The following is an 18,093-nucleotide window of genomic DNA, read 5'->3' as shown; positions in this document are numbered from 1 at the left end:
TGAGAACATCACAGGAAAGACCCACCCCCATGATTCAGTTACCTCCCACTTGGTCCCTCCCATGACACATGGGGATTATGGGAGCTACAATTCAAGATGAGATTTGGGTGGGGACACAGCCAAACCATATCACCAGAGTACCCCAGGTAAGGCCACACAGACATTGAGAAAATGTGCAAATTTGCCAGGCGTGATGGCTCATGCCTGTAATCCCAGCACTTTGGGAGGCTGAGGTGGGTGGATCACGAGGTCAGGAGATCGAGACCATCCTGGCTAACACGGTGAAACCCCATCTCTACTAAAAATACAAAAAATTAGCCAGGCATGATGGCGGGCGCCTGTAGTCCCAGCTACGTGGGAGTCTGACGCAGGAGAATGGCGTGAACCTGGGAGGCGGAGCTTGCAGTGAGCTGAGATCGCGCCACTGCACTCCAGCCTGGGCGACAGAGGGAGACTCTGTCTCAAAAAAAAAAAAGAAAAAGAAAAGAAAATGTGCAAACTCCACACAGACAGTGGCCCCTACCAGGAATCAATTCTTTTTTTTCTCATCAAGGTTAGAAGGAAACAACATTGGGCAAAACCGTGTTATTTGAGGATCTGCTGTATACAATAGTTTAGAAGGCCATATGTACTCTGAAGAAAACAAAAGCTTGTCAGTGAACCTATCATTCCTTGGTATAATAGTTTGCTAGGGCTGTGTTTTAGTCCATTTTCTGTTGCTATAATAGAATACATGAGACTCAGTAATTTATAAAGAAAAGAGGTTTATTTGGGCTCATGGTTCTGGAGGCTAGGAAGTCCAAGATCCAGTGGCCCATCTGCATCTGGTGAGGGCCTCATGCTGCTTCAACTCGTGGTAGAAAGTAGAAAGGCAGTGGGGCTTGAGTGGAAAAAAGAGAGAGACAAGGAGAGCCAACTGGCTTTATGACATCTTGCTTTCCTGAGAACTAACCCAGTCTGTTGAGAACTACATTAACTGCATTAATCCCTTCATGAGCCTCATGACCCAAATGCCTCTTTAAAGACTCTGCCACCTCTCAGTATCATTACATTGGCTATTAAAGTTCAACATGAATTTTGACAGGACAAATCACATCCAAACCAGGGCAAGCAACCATAACAAACTGTCACATACTGGGTGGCTTACACAACAGAAATGTATTTTCTCACAGTTCTGGAGGCTGAAAGTCCAGGATCAAGGGGTTGGCAGGTTTGGTTTCTCCTGAGGCCTATCTGCTTAGCTTGCAGATGGCCACCTTCTTATTATCATGTGCTCAAATGGCCTTTTCTGGTGCACTTGCAGCCCTGGTGTCTCTTCCTCTTCTGATACGGACACCAGAAACATCAGTTCAATTGGATTAGGGCCCCACCCTTACGACCTCACTTAGTCCTAATTATCCCTTTTGAGGCTCTGTCTCCAAATGTATCCCATTGAGTGTTAGGGCTTCAACATACGAATTTGGAGGACACAGAACCATAATACCTGGGAAAATGTGTTCCCTGGAATTCTGTGTACAAACACAAGGAAGAATCCCCTTCCCAAATATGCACCAGGAGAAAAATGGATTTCCCTCAGCCCCAAGCTTCTTGTGGATACAACCTCCCACAGACACACTCAGTCCCTGGTATGACACTTCTCATCCTCTTTTAGTTCAATGGGTACTGGGAACTCATCTACCTGCCTCCCTTGCCGTGGCCTCTACCTGTCCTTCATGATCACTGTGGACTACTGCACATAGCTTCTTCCCTCCCTGTGTCCTGAGGAAATAGCTGCAAAAAAAGGTTGGGGCTAGAGGAGTCTAGCCAAGTTTTTAAAGTCTCTCAGTACAACAGTTTACCTGTTCTCATCTTTTATTGAGATGTAAATGGAGCAAAGCTCTCTCTTGGCTCTTAGTAAACAATCTCAGCCTGTCTCTGTCTTGAGAAACTCACTGTGCTTCTTTGCTAAACATTTTATCGCCTTAGGAATTCCCTAATGTCCACCTCTTTAGATCTCATAGAAGGAGCTGAAAGGCCATATATGTGCCAGTAGGGCCTCAGTACAAGGAGAGCTGAAATGAGTGTTTTCTACACACTCTCAAAAACCTTGACTTGGGTCCTAAAGGAAAGCTGTCTCGGGCAGTTACTCTGAGGCCCAGGAAGAAGGTGCTCTAGAGTGAGGGGTATAGCTGGCCTCTGAGTCCAGGGAGGATGAGTGTCATGCATGCTTCGTGGCGCTGGAGACTGGAGTGGTCTCGAGCCATCAGCTTTCTCTCTGGCCTTTCCTTTGGCTCACGGTGATCATTCAAAGACTGAGAATAGGACTGGGTTGACCCAAGAAGAGGAACCAAGCTGGATGGAGAGAGCAGCTGGGCAGCCCTTGGAGTTCTTTCATTTATTCATTCAACAAATACTTATTGAGCATCAGTCGAAGGCCAGGCACTGTACTATGTGCTGGGGATGCCGTGGCGAACCGAACAAAAATATCTGCATCCCCTTGAAGTTGACATTCTAGTGGAAGAAGAAAAACTATACATATATATAAAACATATAGTAATAACAGCTAACATTTTCTTTAGGCCAGTTACTGTTCTTAGTATTCCATGTGTATTTGCTCATTTAATTTTCATGACAGTAATACTATACCAATAGTTCTATTAGCATCCTCATTTTACAAATGAGGAAACAGGCACAGAGGACTTGAGTAGTTTGCCGAAGTCATGCAGTCCTAAGTGATGGAGTTAGGATTTTGACCCAGGCAGTTTGGCTCTGAAGTTTTTGCTTTAACCACCACATTGCTGTGCCTCGCTGGTAGGCCCGATGGTGACAAGTGCTAGGAAAACATAAAGTGGGGTGGGGATTAGGCATTGGAGGTGAAGAAAGAAAGTAAATCACCATTAGCCACTGCAGAGTGAAGGCCTCTCCTGTGGACCTTTAAGATGCTTGATTTTAGGTCAAAAACACATAAAACCCAGGAATTGCCTAAATCTCTAATTACCCCCAAAGAATGTGCTTTTCCAGTACAGGAAATGCCAGTTTGTTGGGGTCTATTCTTTGTCTCCCTGCTGGACCATAGCGTCATCAGGGATAGGACTGCCTTGGTCATCACTTCTATGACTGTGCTGAAATAGTTAAATGTGGGAGTGGTTAGTCATATTCAATTGTTTGGTGCCTCCTGGTTTTAAAGTGCATTTGAATGTTCTCTGTAAAAGGAGAAATGAAAGAAAACCTTAAAAGCAACCATCAGAGGGCATGCCTTAGGGGACCAACATGAAGCTACCAGTGAGTACCCGAAACTGCTGATCAGAATCACAAGCTGAATCCATAATGGCCACATGATGGTGGGGGCCCTTCTGACTGCTGTTAAGGATGTTGGGAATCCTTTCCTGTGACATCAAATGGTGATTCAGTGGTAGAACAGGTCCTGACCCAGGTTGACAGCTGCTATTGCAGGTCATTGGGGCAGTAGAATAGAATGGTTAGGAGCTTGGGCTTAGCTTGCTGTTTGAGGCCTGGTTCCATCACTTAAAGGCTGTGCAATTTGGGCAACCGATTTAACTTCTCAGAGCCTGAACCTCCTCATCTATGATGGAGGAGTCTACTTTATAAGCTTGCTATCAGGAGTAACTGAGATTGTGAGTGATTTAAATCATAACAGAAAATATTCCACAATTGTTAACTGTTATTGTTATCATTATCAAGCAGGCTAATAATAGTTATCTAATATCTTTAATTTTTTTCTACAATCAATCAGAAGTAATTATTGCCATTGTATTGTTTCTAGATACATATTTGTATCTATATTTAAGCCTACACTTTATAACAAAACCAAATCTAGATATTGGTCAGGTCCTCAAACCCTTAAACCATGAAAAGCCTTTTAATCTGTAACATCCTTCTGAAATCCTTTCCTGGTTTTTGAGGAAGTTTAAAGGATAAAGACTGGAGAGCATCTTTGCAGAAGACCGTGTGCGTTAGTCAGGGTTCTCTAGAGGGACAGAACTAATGGAATACATATATATGTAAAGGGGAGTTTATTAAGTATTAACTCACATAATCACAAGGTCCCACAATAGGCTGTCTGCAGGCTGAGGAGCATGGAGAGCCAGTCTGAGTTCCAAAACTGAAGAACTTGGAGTCTAATATTCGAGGGCAGGAAGCATCTAGCACAAGAGAAAGATGTAGGCTGGGAAGCTAGGTCACTCTCTCTTTTCACATTTTTCTGCCTGCTTATATTCCAGCCGCACTGGCAGCTGATTAAATTTTGACCACCCAGATTAAGGGTGGGTCTGCCTTTCCCAGCCCACAGACTCAAATGTTAATCTCCTTTGGCAACACTATCACAGACACACCCAGGATCAATACTTTGTATCCTTCGATCCAATCAAGTAGACACTCAGTATTAACCATCACAACCTGGTACTAGGAGTGCAGGAAATGCATACCATTAAATCTATGCTGACGCTGAGTCAGGCTCACCAGATACTAGCCAAGATGCTTGTTTTTGAAGGCACATGAGTGAGTTAACATGGAGAGACTGGAGTCAGAACAGAAATAAATGATGACGTAAGTAGATGAAATAGTCTGAACAGAAAACATTTCCCAGAGTAGAGCATGTTCCTTTGCAGGACAGTAGCACACACATCAAAAAACCAGAAGCAACATGTTTTTCTGTTGTAAAAACAAAGTTAATGTCGAAAAAAAAGTTTGCCATTTGAAGTTTGCTATTGGCAAACATGTTGCAACTGAGTTTTTACTAAGAGAAGCTTCCAATTTCTGCATAACTCACATTTTTCTTCTTGAACATGTTTTCATGATGTTATGATTTTGCCTGTGAATCTTTACCTTGGGTGCAATTTAGTTTGTGGTAAGGAAAAAACCAACAAAGTTTATAATGGTTCCCATTGTGATTTTAAAGTATTCCTTTAATGACAGCTTTCAAGCTTTTCAATATAATCTTATCTCATGAAAACATAAACATGAGACCAAGCTTCCAAATGAAAATATATTAAGAGAAAGAACTCGATGGTGCATTTCTTTTTTATTTTAATAGACTCCTAGAAATTATAATTTTCACAGCCCAGTGGAGGAATTTTAATTTTAATGGTACAGTAAGAAAATGTACAATATAAAATAAAAATGATATAATAGTTTCTTAAAGTTTCTTATATTTTCTTAAAGTTAAATGGGAACAAATAACATCCTACTGTGCTTCCTTAAAGAAGCAGTGTGGGCCGGGCATGGTGGCTCATGCCTGTAGTCCCAGCACTTTGGGATTACAGCACTCAGGAGGCTGAGGCAGGTGGATCACTTGAGGTCACGAGTTCAAGACCAGCCTGGCCAACATGGTGAAACCTCAGCTCTACTAAAAATACAAAAGTTAGCGAGGCATGACAGGTGCCTGTAATCCCAGCTACTTGGGAAGCTGAGGTAGGAGAATCACTTGAAGTTGGGAGGCAGAGGTTGTGGTGAGCTGAAATGGAGCCACTGCACTCCAGCCTGGGCGACAAAGCAAGACTTTGTCAATAAATAAATAAATAAATAAATAAGCAGCAGTATGCCTTGCTCAAAGGAGAAAAGTTCCATCTGAGGTTGGGGAAAGTGGCTCACATCTTGCTCAAAGGAGAAAAGTTCCATCTGAGGTTGGGGAAAGTGGCTCACATCTATAATCCCAGCACTTTGGGAGGCCGAGGTGGGAGGATCACTTGAGCCCAGGAATTTGAGACCAGCCTGGGCAACTTAGCAAAACCCAGTCTCTACAAAAAGTTTTAAAAAAAATTATCTGGGTGTGGTGGCACATGCCTATAATCCCTAGCTACTCAGGAGGCTGAGGTGGGAAGAGAGCTAGAACCCAGGAGTTAGGGGCTGCAGTGAGCTATGATTGTGCCACTGCACTCCAGCCTGGGTGACAAAGAGAGGCCCTATCTCTTAAAAAGAAAAAATCATTTTGAGAAAGAGCATTTGTTTGAACATTGTAATATATTTTAGTGTAATAAAATAGTCCATCAGTCCGTTCTTAGAAGCAATTGCTTCATTGATGGGTAAGGGGTAGTTTCAAAAATGAAGTTTGAGATCAGCTCCTCTTGGTTGCAAGGAACTGACACACCATTAGGACGACTGAAGTACCAAGGACATGTTATAGGTAGACACGCATAGCAATAAGGGAAGTAGACTCTTAAGGAATTCCAATCATAGTGCCTAGCCGAGTCTCACAGACACTGAAAACAGAATATGAGCCTGAGGAACTTCAAGTCCCCGGAGTCTGCACATCTTTTCTCTGGCTTGGTTACTGTTGACCTGCTTGGTGTGCATTTCTGTTCTTGTCCACTTCTCCTCTCCCTCCCTGATATGGTTTGGCTGTGTTGCCACCCAAATCTCATCTTGAATTGTAACTCCCACAATTCCCATGTGTCGTGGGAGGAACCTGGTGGGAGGTGATTGAATTATGGGGGCAGGTCTTTCCTGCGCTGTTCTTGTGATAGTGAATGAGTCTCACAAGATTTGATGCTTTTAAAAAATGGGAGTTTGCCTGCACAACCTCTCTCTTTTTGCCTGCTGCCATCCACGTAAGATGTGACTTGTTCCTCCTTGCCTTCCGCCATGATTGTGAGGCTTCCCCAGCCACGTGGAACTGTAAGTCCAATTAAACCTCTTTCTTTTGTAAATTGCCCAGTCTCAGGTATGTGTTTTCAGCAGTGTGAAAACGAACTAATACACTCCCTATTGTCTTTCTCAATTCCATTGCTTCTGCTATGGTTGGACATATTCATGACCCTATTTTATAGCTTCTCTTTCCGGGCAGACTTTCAGGTTGAGATCCTATGGCTTATTGCTCAAATCTCTTTTTAGTTCCCAATTAAAATTTCTGAAAGAATCTTATGGCCTTAGTCTTTTTGGGCAAAGCTTTGTTATCTGACTATATCATGGCTACTGACCAGCGTGTGGGGCAGGTACCTTTTCTCTCTGATTATTTCTTGGTGTTGGTAGGAGGATTGAAGAGGAGCCATATAGTTCAAAATATGGTCTTTCCTTTGGAGACATTTGGAAGTCCAGTTCTTCTCAGAAAGGGGTGTGGGAAGTATGGTGGCTCATGCCTGGAATCCCAGCACTTTGGGAGGTAGTGATGGGAGGCTCGCTTGAGCCCAGGAGTTCGAGACCAGCCTGGGCAATATAGTGAGACCTTGTCTCTACCAAAAGAAAAAAAAAATGTGGGGGGAGGGGGTATGGAGATAGGCTTCCCATGGCAGGTATATCCAGCATATGTTGACGGAAGGATTGTTGATTTTTATTCACAGGGGGCTGAAGAACCAAAACTAAAATGGGAACACATCACAACCCTCATTGCAAGCCTCAGAGAATTTGTGAGATCCACTGACCGAAAAATCATAGCCACCACATTGTCAAAGCTGAAACTGGAGCTGGACTTCGACAGCCATGGCATTAGCCAAGTCCAGGTGGTACTCTTTGGTTTTCAAGATGCTGTAAGTATGATATTTTGCCAGTGTTTTCCCACACGCTAAAATTAGTTAGAAAAATAAGATAAAACATAAGTTCTGTGATTTTTCTTTTAAAATTCCAGTGAACTCTATTCTTTTTGGATGAAAAATGTGAGATATTCGCCTCTCAGTGTGCTTCTAAGTATCTGATTTGTTGTTTTGTGTGTTTGCATTCCCCAAATTAAAAAACACATAAAACCAAATCACCATGGAAAATAACAAAATATTTCCCATGGCTGAACTTCGTTCTTATGAAATTATGTTGGGTCATTGTTTGTTTTGACAACTTTAGCAACATAACACACTTTAGTCATACATTTTCTAATGCTATATGAGAAATGCCATCTAGTGGCCATTGAGAAAAATTTAACAGTACAGATTGAAATGGTCACTGCTGAATAAAACCAGTTAATTTTTTTCCAGTTTTTCTCTAGTTTTCATACAGAACATTTTTAACATGTTTGTTTCATAAATACCTACTCTGTTCTAGCCAGAAGTATACTTTCAGAGTACAGAGCATACTGATTAAAAATTAAAGCACATGATCTAATGAGAGATTGCTGAGAAGTCTTCTCTCCAAAATTGAGTTGCTATGCAACACAAAGTAAAGCCAGTCTTCTGTACTGCATTCAGAACCTTCTGTGTTATTCTTGGGTGAGACTTATCTGTGGAACTCAGTGCCAAAAAAGCCTCAAGCCACCTCCAGGAGACCCTTAACAAGATGTGGGAGACTGAAATAAGAGGGTTCTTGATGGTGCTTGTGGTATAAATATGGAAGTATAATTTTATTTAAATTCCAAAATTAATTCAGCCCTAATGTGTATATTGCTTCTTTGTAGAAAGTGCGTTGACAATTTTATTTGCAACATCAAATGATCCCCAATTTAAAGCCAAATTAGAATCCTTCAATAACTACTAGCATTCTCTGAGACACTGTGTAAGCCACTTGGTCTTTATGCTATATTGTGGGCAGGGACAAGAGTCCTGACTTGATTGAGGGCATAAGAAATTAAAGCAACTGGCAAAGCCTATCACTAATATTAAATGCTAAAAGCATGCTTATGCTGCAACTAGGGAAACCCAACTGCCTGCAAGTAGAGTGAAACAATTTAGCTAATTTGCACTTGCCCACACATTGGCTTCTAGCCTAGAGGTTGGAAAGCAAGTTTGCTGTAGAATTCAGACTGAGAGCTATTGGGTTGTACTCCTGGGCCTTGGGCCAGGTCAGACACACACACACACACGTGTACACACACACACATGTATACACACACATGTGTACACACACACGCCTGCTCTTGCTCATTCACTGTCCAGGATGAGAATGAACCCAAAGTATGGGCCCTATGATGTAATTTGCTATGTAATAAAGAGCTGAGAGGAGCAGGTTATGGTTATAACAGATCCCTCTTCCACCTAATAAGAATGTAATTTTTTTTTTTTTTTTTGAGATGGAGTCTCCCTCTGTTGGCTAGGCTGGAGTGCAGTGGCATGATCTCAGCTCACTGCAACCTCTGCCTCCCGGGTTCAAGCAATTCTTGTGCCTCAGCCTCCCGAGTAACTGGAACTACAGGTGCCTGCCACCATGCCCAGCTAATTTTTGTATTTTTAGTAGAGATTGGGTTTTGCCATGTTGGCCAGGCTGGTCTTGAACTCCTGGCGTCAGGTGATCCGCCCGCATCGGACTCCCAAAGTGCTGGGATTACAGGGCGTGAGCCACCATGTCCAGCCAGTATGTAAATTCTTTAAAGAAATGAAGGTACCAGGACAAACTCAGCCTGGATGGATTTTCTAGAACAAGTGGGAACCTAGCAAGGGTTCATTTCCTGTGCAACTACTACGATGAAGTCCTCAAACTGACTCTTTTCCAAACTAGGGGATTTTGATGAAGATGGACCAAGGACAGGCATGAGCAACTGGAGCTCCAGCTCTTGACCTGGGTTTGTGGCTGGGTCACCATCTCCCCAGCCGCAGTAGGGATGGTGATTAAATTTTTGGAATTTAAATAAAATTATACTTCCATAATCATACTATAGATACTCAGAGGTATCTAACCAGAGCCCTGTTGGGGAAATAGCCTCTTTTTTTAGAGGTCTGTGTAAGCCAGCAGGTAGTAGAGTTAACCCAAAATTTAAGTGAGCTTGTCATAGTCTTATGCTAAAAGCTTGTTTTTAGAAAGGTAATGCACATGATAAATACATACAATGGAATATAATTCAAGCTTAAAAAGGAAAGAAATCCTGACACATGCTACAACACGAATGAAGCTTAGAGATGTTATGCCAAGTGAAACAAACCATTCACATAAGGCCAAATACTGTAATTCCACTTATATGAAGGTACCTACGGTAGTGAAATTTATAAGAGACAGAAATTAAAATGCTTGTTTTCAGGGACTGTGGGGAGGGAGAAATGGGAACTTACTGTTTAATGGGTATAGAGTTTTAGTTTTGCAAGATAAAGAGTTCTGTGGATGGATGGCAGTGATGGTAGTACAATAATGTGAATGTACTTAATGCCACTGAACCATACACTTAAAAATGGCTAAGATGGCCAGGCACGGTGGCTCATGTCTGCAATCCAGCACTTTGGGAGGCTGAGGCAGGAGGATTGCTAGAGCCCCGGAGGCACAGGTTGCAGTGAGCCATGATCCCGCCACTGCACTCCACCCTGGGTGACAGAGCAAGACCGTGTCCCCAAAACAAACGAAATAATAATAATAAGAAGAAGAAGTAATTGAAAATAATGAACAGTAAGAACAGCCTTTATTTTTATTTAAAGTCTCTTAGACCCTGTCTTCCTCCTTCACTCCCCTCCCCATCCATTCTGCAGACATTATAAAAGCTAAAAACTGCACATTCTGAGTCCCAAAGAAGCAACATTCTCATTTGAACCAGACTGCCTTTCACTTAAATAACTTATTTGCTTACATGGAGCTCACTAAACTTTGATTTGAAGTAGCAATTTTTACTTTGTTTTCCAATGACATAAAGAATTACAAAGAATTCAAGGTGAAGAAACTTTTTAGTTGTTTTGTAAATGGAACTTCATACAAGTGCTTCGATCAGCTAGGCTATTTGCAATTAAAAATTAAAGTAGGCTAAATGTCACTCTCTCTCCAGGTCAATAAAGTTCTTCGGAATCATAACATCAAGCCGCACTGGATGTTTGCCTTAGACAGTATCATTCGGAAGGCGGTACAGACAGCCATTACCATCCTGGTTCCAGGTCAGAGATATTTAATTACTCTGCACATATTTAGTGCTTGGATATTTTAGATTACTGTTCATCTGTTATTTCTGATATCACCTTAGTACTTTAAAAACCATAATACCCTTTTTCAAAGAAATATTTTCAACATCACCAAATAGTACATATAGTCTGGATAATGGTACACCGAGCAAAATATTTACTAAGAATGAGGAAGACTTGCTTCCCCTGTCTTTAAGGAATGTGTTTGGATGTGAAGAGAAAAAGTATACAGGTGACTCAGATAAATATGCATTTCAAAATATAGATATCTGGACCACAAAACACATTCCTACATCTTTTACCCAGTGGTTCCCAAATCTTCCAATGTATTCCGCAATTTAAGGAGGCATTGCATAACTCGTTGCATTGAGCAATTTAATTGTCTTTAAAATTACAGCGTTCAAAGCCCCATCTGAAGCCAAATAAGAATCTGCCAGGAATAAAGCCCAGGAATCTGATTTTTTTTAAAAAAACTACTCTTTTAGAGCAGTTTAAGATTCACAGCAAAATTGAGTGGAAGATACAGAGATTTTGCACATACCCCTTAGCCTCACACATGCATAGCCTCCTCCATTATCAAGGTCCCCCACAGAGTGGTATATTGGTTACAATCAGTGAATCTACATTGACACGTTATCATCACCAAGAGTCCATAGTTCATATTAGGGTTCAGTCTTGGTGTTGTACATTCTCTAGGAATTCTACATATATAATAACATGTATCCACCATTATAGTATCATAAAGAATATTTTCACAGCCCTGAACATCCTCCTTGTTCCATCTGTAAGAACTTGATTTTAATACAGCTCTCAGGTCATGTCGATGAATAGCCAAGTTTGGAAATCACTGGTCTAGACACAGCCCCAGCTATGTTGGCAGTGAGATACAAAAGGGGTAGTGTTGATGAAACAAGGGTTTTTGGCATAAGTGAGGAGTGTACTCATACTCTAAGGCAAAACCTCCAACGTGTTTTGATAGTCTACCCATTAATAAAAAATTGTAGGCAAAGCTCTTCCACCCTGTGTGTGTGTTGGGGTGGTGGGTGGATGCATGGATGCATGGATGAGTATGTAGGTAGGCAGAAAGAAACAGCAGTTGACCAATTGTTACATGGATAGATACAGATTTATATATATTTATATAAACAAATTAGAAACATGTTCTGTTGTACTAATTTGTACCTATATTATAAAGCATTCTGAAATATAAATTTAAAAGGATAAGATCAATATGAAATATTTTCATTTTAGTTTTCTTTTTTTTTTTTTTTTTTAAGTAGAGATGAAGTCTCACTCTGTTGCCCAGGCTAGTCTCAAACCCCTGGGCTCAAGCTGTCCTCCCGCCTCGGCCTCCCAAAGTGCTGTGATTACAGGCGTGAGCTGCTGCACCTGGCCCTGAAATATTTTTAAATTAAAATTATTTATAAATGGTACTACAAACTTTTAAGTTCAGGCCAACCCTTCTGAGTTGTGGAATTCCCTCTCTTCTCATAGAACACTTGAGTGTTTGACATGAGAGTGAGAGCATTCGGGTCAATCTTTATGTCAAACATTGGTCAAGATTAAATTATTTCTTATGTAAGAAAGAAACAGAAGTTCTGCTATCCCTGAACATGTTACTTCTACCTGGAACACACTTCCACCCCATGTCTCTCCTGTCCTGTGGCTTACACCTTTGCATTCTTCAGGCCACCGAGAGTCTGGACCTATCCCCAAATCTAAAGTAGGCTTCCTCTGTTATTCTCTCTCCTTGGAAATGGTTTTCACCTATTTGTGATGCCACAATCTGAAACTACTTTTGTTTCTAGTTTAATGGCTGTTACCCTCACCAGAGGGTAACTGTTTGTGGTTTATTTTATTCTGAGCCTAGCATACTGTCCAGCACAGTGTCTGGAAAACAGTGGATCCCTGATTCATATTTGGTTGAAACAGTAAGTAAATGAGTTTCACCTGATTATAACAAATTAGGGTGGAAAATTTGCATGGTGTAGAAACTTAGAAAAAAATTCTAGAGAGCCTTTGAAGCACATGATTAGTAGTTGGATGTGAACCTAAGAAATTCATGCTCTAAGGAAGTCAAACAATATTTATATTCAGATACTTTATCATTAGGATAAGGCTGGTTGTAGGGAATGTGCTATAGAGGGGTTAGATATTCAAAAGATCTATGAGATGAAGGGGGAATAGTGTATATCACTGAAAGGGAGAGGTATGGGCCATGAGTTAAACACAGTAGCAACCTAAATTAAGGACACCAAAATGAAGAAAGGAAAAAGAGAGTATATTTTGAAACAACTTAAATAGCATATAAATGATCTGTTTACTTAATTAAAAAAAAACAAACTTCCTTTTAGTAATGATTACCTAATGTAATGTGGTATCCAGAATAGAAAACGAACATTAGTGAAAAACTGAGAATCTGAGTGAAATCTGCAGTTTAGTTAATAGTTTACACCAATGTTAATTTAATCATTCTGAAAAACGTGCCATAGTTATGTAAGATATATTAGGAAGAGCTGTGTGGATGGTATACAGGAATTCTTTGTACTATTTTTGCAATGTTTCCATGAATCTAAAATTCTTCCAGAATAGAAAGTTTAAAAAGCAAAAGTAACTGTAGGTGAAACTCTGTTAGGTTTAGGGAGAACAGCAGGGAGGTTGCAGAGAGGGAGCTGTCCTTGCGCGAGTGTCCCAGGGATGGACGCTGCTGTGATCAACCATGTGCAGAACAAGGCACATTTTTTATTAAAAGTGTTTGCTAAAGAAAGGACTTTGTTCTTCCACCATGAAATTGGTTTCTTTGAGGCCACTAGGAATTTCTGATTTCAACTGAAGTTACTGTTTGAAAACATTTATTTTTGAAAAGTGGAATTTTTAGAAGAGAATTACATGGACAGTACTTTTTGTATTTCCCTCAGGATAAGAAAAGTCCATATACACTGTATACCAATATACAAATGATGAAATATGTGGACAAAATGAAGTGATGTCAGTCATTCAACAACTCCATCAAATTTCCAGATGTCCTGAAAGATTTTGTTATGCCATTAAGATATAAAGAAATTACATGAAAAACAGACGCCTTCAAATGCCCCTGATAAAAATTCCTTTCAGATGCAAGATACTATAGTTAACCTGCCATTTCAGAAGACATGCGAAAGAAGACCACAAATTTTAAAAAGTATACCATCGCTAGTACAATATGCATTGCTTAATGACAGGGCTATGTTCTGAGACATGCGTCCTTAGGCAATTTTGTCATTCTGCAAACATCCTAGAGTGGACTTACACAAACCTAGATGGCAGAGCCTACTAGATGCGCAGGCCTTATGGTATGGCCTGTTGCTCCCGGGCTACAAATTTGTATGGTGTGTTACTATACTGAATATTGTAGGCAATTTTAACACAGTGGTAAGTGTTTGTGTGTCTGAACATACAAAAGGTATAGTAAAATATAGTATTACAATCTTATGGGACCACTGTAATATATGCGATCCATCCTTGACTGAAATGTTGTTATACCGTACATGATTGTACGTTCATTTCCTAGATCTGTCTACTGAGAAGACCCAAATCTTGGTTTCTAAATGCCATTCTTCAATAAAAGGAATTGGGTTTCCTTGGAGAAGTGGTTGATTCCAGGCTGGGGGCAGGGGAAATAAAAGATAAGATTGTAGCTGGGCATGGTGTCTCACCCCTGTAATCCTAAGGCTTCGTGAGGCCAAGGCAAGAGGATTGCTTGAGGCCAGGAGTTTCAGACCAGCCTGGCCAAAATATCAAGACCCTGTCTCTAAAAAAATAAAAATAAATTAGGCAGACATAGTGGTGCATGCCCATAGCTACTTGGGAGGCTGAGGTGGGAGAATTGCTTGAGCCCAGGAGATAGAGGCTACAGTGAGCTATGATTGCACTGCTGTACTCCAGCTTGAGCGACAGAGTGAGACCCCATGTCATAAATAAATAAATAAATACCTGGAACACCTTGTGATGCCAGAAATAAGAAAGTGTCAAAAAGGATGGAGATTTATTGAAAGGACACTAGAGCCAACCTGAAAATGTTCCAAACAGTCCAAGCCAGAACAATCTGAACAACAAAATAATGATCATATTGGATTATAGATTATAGAATAAAATAAGCATCCGTGAGTCCATATTAATATAAATAATTGAATAAATAAATATATGGACGAGAAAGATCACCTTTTTGTTATAGTAGAATTGTGATTGATAAATAAAAATGAATGAGGAAAACAGAAAATCACCAGTAGGCAAACACCACAGTAATAATTATTGCAGGCAAGGGCCATCAATGACTGCTAAAGTAGGCAAAAGAATGAGGAGAAACAGGATATGTGGATGGTTTTCAAAGTGTCTCCCCACAAGATATTTACTAACTACAAGGAGAAAACAGTAATTTTACAGTGAAGGAATGTGGCAGACACCCCCTCAACCAAATGATCAAGGTAAGCATCACTAGTAAGAAGACACATCAGCGTCATATACCTCCTGATAGGATGCCCTGAGAAGGACACAGCATCACACTGTGGTGTTCTTGCCAAAAATGCACAACCTCAAGCTAATCACAAGAAGACGTCAGTGAACCTCAAATAAAAGACATTGTACAAAAACCTGACCAATACTCCTCAAAAGGGTGAAGGTCGTGAGAAATAAAAAAATACTAGTTACATATTGGAAGAGACTAAGGCGACATGACAACTAATTATAATGAGGGATCCTTGATCAGAAAAAGGACATTGGTAGGAAAACTGGTGAAATTCAAATAATGTCCATAGATTAGTTAATAGTATTGTGTCAAAGTCAGGTGTGGTGACTCACATCTATAATACCAGCATTTTGGGAGGCTGAGGTGGGAGGATTGCTTGAGCCTAGGAGTTTGAGATCACCCCAGGCAGTGTGGCAAAACCGCATCTCTACATAAAAAATACAAAAGTCAGGCATGGCAGCATGTGCCTGTGGTCCTGGCTACTAGGGAGGCTGAGGTGAGAGGATCAATTGAGCCCAGGAGGTCAAGGCCACAGTGAGCTGAGATTGCACCACTGCACTCTGGCCTGGGGGACAGAGTGAGACCCTGTCTCAAAAAAAAAAAAAAAAAATAGTATTGTATCAATGTTAATTTCCTGGTTTTGATAATAGTGCCAAAGGTATATAAACTGTTAAGGCGAGAGCAAGTGGCTGAAGGCTATACAGGAACTCTCTGCACTATTTTTGCAACTTCTCTGTTATCCTAAAATTATTTCAAAATAAAAAGTTAAAAAAAAAGTGTTTAGGCCGGGCGCGGTGGCTCACGCCTATAATCCCAGCACTTTGGGAGGCCGAGGCGGGCGGATCACGAGGTCAGGAGATCAAGACTATCCTGGCTAACACAGTGAAACCCCATCTCTACTAAAGATACAAAAAATTAGCCGGGCGAGGTGGCGGGCGCCTGTAGTCCCAGCTATGTGGGAGGCTGAGGCAGGAGAATGGCATGAACCCCAGGGGGTGGAGCCTGCAGTGAGCCGAGATCGTGCCACTGCACTCCAGCCTGGGTGAAAGAGCAAGACTCCTTCTCAAAAAAAAAAAAAAAAAAAAAAGTGTTTAATCTTTTTTCCAAAAGGAGCACACAGAACAGAGAGTACAGTACAAGTCCCTTAAGAATTTGTTTTTTCTCAGACTATTTTCTCACTTGTCATCAACAATCAGCCTTTAGATTATTGGCAGCATTAGTCCTCTAGTACAGTCTGCTTGTGGGTGACCAGATGGAGTAATGCTGAGCACAGAGACTATGATGGCAGTGCTAAGGTAAGAGTATTGATAATGTAAGCATACTTCCTCTATCAACAATAATTGTTAACAGCTGCTTCAAGCACTTGATATTACCACTAGTTGTTAACTGAATCAAGCATGTGCTCCAAGTTCACATTAATGTGAATTGAACAGCATGGTGTACGTACGAGGAGCTTCATGCAAGTGTTATACACTGCACTCACAAGTATTATGATCTTACTAAGCATTAGAAATACTCTGTGTTAAAGAAGCTTGGTCTAGGCCAAGCATGGTGGCTCATGCCTATAATCTCAGCACTTTGGGAGGCCAAGGCAGGCAGATCCCATGAGGCCAGGAATTTGAGACCAGCCTGGCCAACATGGTGAAACCCCATCTCTACTAAAAATACAAATATTAGCCAGGTATGATGGTGCATGCCTATAATCCCAACTACTCAGGAGGCCGAGGCAGAAGAATCACTTGAACCTGGGAGGCAGAGGTTGCAGTGAGCCAAGATCATGCCACTGCACTCCAGCCTGGGCGACAGAGTGAGACTCCGTCTCAAAAAAAAAAAAAAAAGAAAGAAAGAAAAGAAAAAGAAACTTGGTCTAGTTATTTTCCTTCCTCTGAGGAAGTAACCATTTGGGTGGAAATAGTTTTGTTGTTGATCCCATCTTGCTGGTTTGGAAACAATGCACTGGCTCCACTTTTCCACTCATGGGCTTTAAGGCCCCCTTGAGTCCCAGTCTTTCTCCTGACACATGGCTGTCTCCTGACAGTCCCCTCTGCTTTACATTGTTCTCAGAGGGTCCTGGGCCATCGTTTGAGCTTCATTCTTTCAAATACACTTCCCTCTTTCTCTATCAAGCCAAGGCTCCCCTCCCCCAGAACTCTGCATAGGCCCTTCAGCCTCCATGAATCCCTCAGTGAGTGAGTAAACTACCACTGGATTCAGTCACTGCAAATGTACTTTATTTACCCCTTAGCACTCTTACTACATGTATGTGTTAGGGTTCTTCAAAGAAACAGAACCAATAGGATACATAGAGATATATAAGAGAAGATTTATAATGGGAATTGGCTCATGTGATTATGGAGGCTGAGAAGTTCTACCATATGACATCAGTAAACTGGAGAACCAAGAAAGCTGGTGGTATAATCAGTCTGACTCCAAAGGCCTGAGAACTAGGGGAGCCAACTGAAATTGAAGGTCTGAGAACCAAGAGCTCTGATATCCAAGAGCGGGAGAAGGTGGATGTCCCAGCTCAAGGAGAGAGAAAGAGAATTCACCCTTTCTCCATCTTTTTGTTCTATTCAGGTCCTCAGTGGACTGGATGATGCCTGCCCACATTGGGGAGGGCCATCTTCTTTATTAAGTGCATTGATTCAAATGCTAATCTCTTCTGGAAACACCCTCACCCCTCACAGACACATCCAAAATAATGTTCTACCAGCTATCTGGCCATCCTTAGCCCAGTCAAGTTGACATATATAATTAACCATCTCAGTGTACATGCGAATTATATATATAACTAGGTCTATACCTGAGATAATCTGAGATATATGTAGCTGTATTAATTTGTGCTTATAATTTCATGTTACA

The 18,093-nt window shown here is 41.1% G+C and overlaps 1 protein-coding gene across 6 annotated transcripts in view; it reads left to right on the top strand.

Annotated features, from left to right (window-relative positions):
- Positions 1–18,093, top strand: part of MAP3K5 (mitogen-activated protein kinase kinase kinase 5) — a 266,344-nt gene that overhangs the window by 232,383 nt on the left and 15,868 nt on the right. For all 6 annotated transcript variants that reach the window (XM_055114152.2, XM_034962926.3, XM_063605010.1 and 3 more), the window contains 2 exons: positions 7,275–7,460; positions 10,598–10,703. In XM_055114152.2, the coding sequence (XP_054970127.1) occupies positions 7,275–7,460; positions 10,598–10,703 (292 nt within the window). The remainder of the gene's footprint in view (positions 1–7,274; positions 7,461–10,597; positions 10,704–18,093) is intronic.

This window comes from Pan paniscus, chromosome 5, assembly GCF_029289425.2.
Source record: "Pan paniscus chromosome 5, NHGRI_mPanPan1-v2.0_pri, whole genome shotgun sequence".
NCBI classification, from domain to species: Eukaryota; Metazoa; Chordata; class Mammalia; order Primates; family Hominidae; genus Pan; species Pan paniscus.
Note: the sequence above shows the minus strand (reverse complement) of the source record. Positions and strands in the feature narration are given on the sequence as shown.